General features: G+C 40.7%; 2 protein-coding genes across 2 annotated transcripts; one reads left to right on the top strand and one right to left on the bottom strand.

Moving 5' to 3' along the window:
• Positions 1-375: 375 nt before the first annotated feature.
• Positions 376-1,296, bottom strand: RHIMIDRAFT_240106 (uncharacterized protein; the record flags this gene model as incomplete). The annotated part of the gene is made up of 1 exon (XM_023609310.1): positions 376-1,296. The coding sequence occupies one exon, from the start codon at positions 1,294-1,296 to the stop codon at positions 376-378; it is 921 nt and encodes a 306-aa protein (XP_023463706.1).
• Positions 1,297-4,210: 2,914 nt separating this feature from the next.
• Positions 4,211-5,004, top strand: RHIMIDRAFT_240104 (uncharacterized protein; the record flags this gene model as incomplete). Its single annotated transcript, XM_023609309.1, has 2 exons — positions 4,211-4,900; positions 4,954-5,004. 2 exons carry the CDS (start codon positions 4,211-4,213, stop codon positions 5,002-5,004), a joined length of 741 nt encoding a protein of 246 aa, XP_023463705.1.
• Between the last annotated feature and the right edge of the window lie 87 nt (positions 5,005-5,091).

Below are 5,091 nucleotides of genomic sequence, written 5' to 3'. Positions count from 1 at the left end.
AAAAAAAAAGAACGCATTTGTCCGAGTCAAAAACAGTAGGCTATGGTGACGTCGCCAAATGCTATCTTTAGCCTAAAATTGAGTATGGAATACTTGTTATAGCTCAACTAAAGAAGCATGTGTTTCTTGGAGAGCGAGAGTATCAAAAGAACAAGCGCTAGGCTAACGAGTAAAATGATTTCAAATAGAGGGATCGCCAGATTTGCGAAGCTCACGACAGCTAATAGTTGCGACTTTAAAATTAGTGATAGTAGTAGTGATAGTAGTGGTATTGGTAGTAGAGGTTTATGAAGAGTTTGAAAAGATAGTCGATGCATTGAAGGAACTACCCTCAACTATCATGGCCTAACGAGTGATAATCTATCATAAGATAGATTATTGATGGTTAGGGTATCCAGAAATACCCGATTGGTTATTACGAAAGCCAACGGCTGACGCAGGATCAACATTAGAGGGAGCATCTTGGTGATGGGAGGCATCATCATTATCAAGTTCCATTGATTCACTCTCAACAGCCTCAGAACTAAAAACAGGAATTTTATTCCTGGCATTCAAATGACATTGATTGCTTCTCTTAGATGGATGGCCAGTTTGATTACAGGCGGAGCAGGCTTTTTCTGAAACGACTGGAGTATCTTCAGAAGAGATTAAAGCAGCAGTGATCTGAGGCCTTGTCTGATGAGGAGGATAGCGTGCAGAAGATCGAATTGAGGCAGGGGAAGGACCAGTGGCTGCTGCAGTCGAAACAGCAGAAACATCAGAGGTTGACTGAGGAAGATCAATCTTAGAGTTGACCGGAGTAGGGTGAGCAGCCGGTGAAGGCTGGGTAGAGGCGCTTCTCACTACTGGTTTCTTAGTCTGACTGTCATAAAGAAAAACCTGTGTGGCAACAGGTGACTTACAGGCCTTCTTATTGGATGCAGTAGAACTGACATAAGAGTTCTTACGAGGACGGCCATTAGACATATATTCGATCTCATTGCAGAGATAACAGATGGCAATACGCAATTTGACAGGGCAGTCGACAGCTGCGTGAGATGGACTGTGACAAGATCGGCAATAAAGGAGCATGAAGCGCCAATGAGCATATACAAGCACTTCAAAGTTACGTTTAACAGAATCGACAGTGAAAGTAGCAACAGAAGAGTATTGCCAATGAACTTTGTGAGTCAAGGAGGCAATAGAATACTTCTTGAGCTCCAAAACGGCGTAACTGCGGCCAAAGAACACACCAGCAGTTCCAGAAAGGATACCGTTGTCACGTATTGTACCGCAAATAGAAAGGTTATGCAGCATGTCCGCTTGAAGTTGTCCTAAGCCACGAGCCTTTCGGCCATATTGACGAGGAAGACCGTGATAGTTAAGATTTCAGAATTAACTGACAATGATTGATGTTCAACAAAACGGTAGGGGGAGGAGGGGAATTCGGAGCCTTCATCATAGACTTTCTTTGTAAACTCAGCTGAGAAGGTGATTTTGGCATATAAGCGACTGTAACTACGACGGAAACAATCCTCGATACCCCACAGATGAGAGTTGTCGGAATACACTTCTTTAAGTTCTTTAACGAAAAGCTTTTTATTCTCGACGGAGGAGATATCGACAAAGACAGTGTCAGAAGTGGAGCCTTTAAACAAGGCAAACACTTGGTACACTCAAAAATGCATTCAAAATAGACTAACGCTACGGGCACTATCTCTATTCACTACCTATGATGTCGTTCAACAAAGCTTTTCAATGCGCAGCGTCAAGCTAAACATGAGTTTATGAAGTTACCATCTTGGAATGTCTCTTTTCAAGAAGAAGGGATAAAAAAGAAATGTCGATACTGCTTTATTTTTAATTCTATGTTATCAGTTTGATCAACAAAGATGCAAGAACATGTATAATGATGATCCATTCAGATTTTATATCAGAGTGAATGAACTGGACAGTCTTAGGTTAGGCAGAGAATTTGGTAGTATGGAGTTGTAAAGTGATAACATAGGTAGCGCCCTCAAGGAAGCGCTCGTAGCATTGGCCTATTTTTGAGTGCATTTTTGAGTGCATTTTTGAGTGCACCAACTGTTTGCCTTAAAAAAAGGCTTAAAAATTTATGGCCTCAAGCGATCATAGCCATGTGAAACATCTTCAGGAGCAGTAGAGTCGTTTAAAGCAAAGATAGACGACTCGAAGTAGCTGGAAGTTTTGGCGCTTCCTCGGATTAACCAGCCCATTCTCGTTTGAGTTTCGAATAGCTGTTATTATGTGAGCCATTAGCTGACTACGAAGGTGGTAAAATTCCTTCACCGGGAAGAACCATGAATATGACAAATACGACGCGTACATCCACTTGGAACAATATGCCAATCTGGTGTCGCTATTGTCAGAAGGAGAGTCACACCAAATCCGAATGTGCCGAATCTAAAGCTAGAGTTATCTGTTACAGTTGTCATAAGAATGGCCAATGATCTTTCAAGCGCCCCCGTAGAAATTTCCCTTTAAATTCTCATAAAAAGCACGATTGTAGATCTCATCAACTTAAACAACCTGTTCCATTGGATCTTTCTACAGTAAACACTCAGATACAGGATTCCGAGGAGGATAGTGATGATTCTGATTATAGAGAAGAGGATGGTGGGGCTATGTCCACCACTTCTGACAAGGAAGGCAACGATCTCATAGACGAGGATGAGGCTCGTCCTTTGACAGAAGATTTTTAATCTTCTGTTCAGCAAATGGATAATGAGGCTCCTATTCAATTTGCACGCTATCATGAATTTGTCGCCTACCAGCAAATTACTCCTCCTCCTGAAGAAACTACATATAATCAAACACACGATAAACAATGGTCCACTGAAAGTTATACAAGTTCATCATCAGGAGTGCAGCCGAGCACTTCGGCTTCTAACTCCTCTCAATAATTATGCGGAGCAATACCATATGCCACTATGCCTTGTTGAATGCCAACAGTTTAATCAAATCCAATTCTCCGAAAACACAAAAAGATTACATGAGATACCTACGATCACAAATATATGATATAAGATGCTTTCAATAATCTCACATTTCTTCGTCCGAATTAATCTTGCCCCTTGACATTCACCATAATCTTAAGGACACTCACATTACTCGTCTACATCATAAATGGTCCGATTATTCTGTTTTGTATGTCAGTTTCGTTGTTAAGCCATTGCTTGCTGACAAGATTACTGATCTAATTTCTACCCTCACTGCAAATAAGCAGATAACTGCAGCAGATAAATGGGATCGTGTTAAGCTATTTGCTAAGAAAGTGATTAGGAACTATAGCTACTCGTACATGGGCTGAAGGAATGCATCCATACGCCAGTTAGAACAAGGAAGAAATCGTACTTTGGAAGGAAAGCCACCATTGGCCATACGAGTACAGCTTATAATGACCATCTATTGAGCGTTAAAACAATTGCAGCAAGAATGGGTTACCATCGAGGACCCAAAAGCAGGCGTTAGATGAAGGAACAGGGTGAGAAATCCGCTGGATTCGTTAAGCGTTTACGCCAACAACATAACATGTAGCAACACATGTTCTCAGTGAAAATTTTTGGATAATTACCTTTCAACAACCACTACGGCACATACACGATCCTCAGATCGTACTCCTGATCCGACAGCTATGCGAGGGATAGTACGGCAACATTATCAGCGACTATATACAGCGGGCTCTGTTTCAGATGATGAGATTGAGGCCTATTTGTCCCACATCAATTTCAAGTCGGAGAGCAATGAAACATTCTACAAGAAGATTTCGCCTCATAATAACTATTATTTTAAGATGAGTCCGGGTATTTGGAATATGGTCCCTTAGAACAGACAGAGGGCAAAAGCATTTGATTATGTGAATAAAAGATTACGCTTAAGCTAAATCGATTTTGATTGGCTAAAAATAAGTCATGAAATAAAAGGGTGTATTTAGATGGAGAGATTTTATCCTCCATGATGCTAGAACAAGTTTTCGTCCTGTTAGGGATGGATCCAAGCTATGTTCAATAGTTTTGGTGAACGAAGATTCTAGCTTTCCTTTATGAATTATTTAAACGAAAAAAGTAAATCAACAGCTTATGTCTTTCCTTTTTCAGGCAAAGATCGCAGCCATACTACAAGATATATTGTGCGCAGCATATCCTGCGCTTTTCTTTTGAGTTATCCTTTACTTGACAGTTGATCGTTCTTGTGTATACTTTATCTCAATATGCCAGGCTTCAATGAGATACCTAGTGAAATTTTACAGCAGATTTTTGCATATGTTCAGACAAGCGCCAAGTACAAGAAAAGTTGGATGGTGCAATATCAGCTTGTCTGTAAGAGATGGAGCCAGGTTGCAAGGACGTGTCTGTATAGCCTCGTAGATTTATGCAACGATGAGACCATGGAAAGATTTTTACACTGTATGAAAAACAGCAGCGCAGGGCACCTTACTCGAACCATATGCCTTAGCACAAGATACCGAAAATATGAAACAGCAGAGCTTTACATCAATGAACTTGTTGAAGCCTGTCCAAACGTAGAACGCGTTAAGGGTTTGATTAGTAACTATGATTCTTGGCGTACTATTACCACTGCCGCATCAAAGCACTGGCCTCATATAAAGGAACTTACTAACCCTTTTGACTTAACTGAACACCGCAATTACTTTGATTGTTACAACATACTTATTTCGCTTTTTCGTCATTCACTCACTCACGTCTATTTACCACCAGAGCATCCTTCTACTCCCATAATGAAAGAACTCTGTCAGCGATTACCAGAGTTTAGCAACTTAACGCACTTGATTATCGACAAGATGGAAATCTTTTGGTCACTTATAGACTATGATGAAATAATCCAGCTTTGCCCTAACTTGACATCTTTAATCGTAAACTCAAAGACGCCTTATTCGGATGTGGGGAGCAGAATACCTACCACACCTGAAATATTGTCTACACAACCACATAGAAACATCAAGTCTTTACGCGTGTGTCGGGTCAGTCATCTAGGCATTGTTGAATACATCATGCACAAGTTTCCCAACCTTCAGAATCTGGAGTTGATATCTTACAACTATCCCCGTTTTGAATATCAATTGGAGAGCTA

This window comes from Rhizopus microsporus, assembly GCF_002708625.1.
Source record: "Rhizopus microsporus ATCC 52813 unplaced genomic scaffold scaffold_15, whole genome shotgun sequence".
NCBI classification, from domain to species: domain Eukaryota; kingdom Fungi; phylum Mucoromycota; class Mucoromycetes; order Mucorales; family Rhizopodaceae; genus Rhizopus; species Rhizopus microsporus.
Note: the sequence above shows the minus strand (reverse complement) of the source record. Positions and strands in the feature narration are given on the sequence as shown.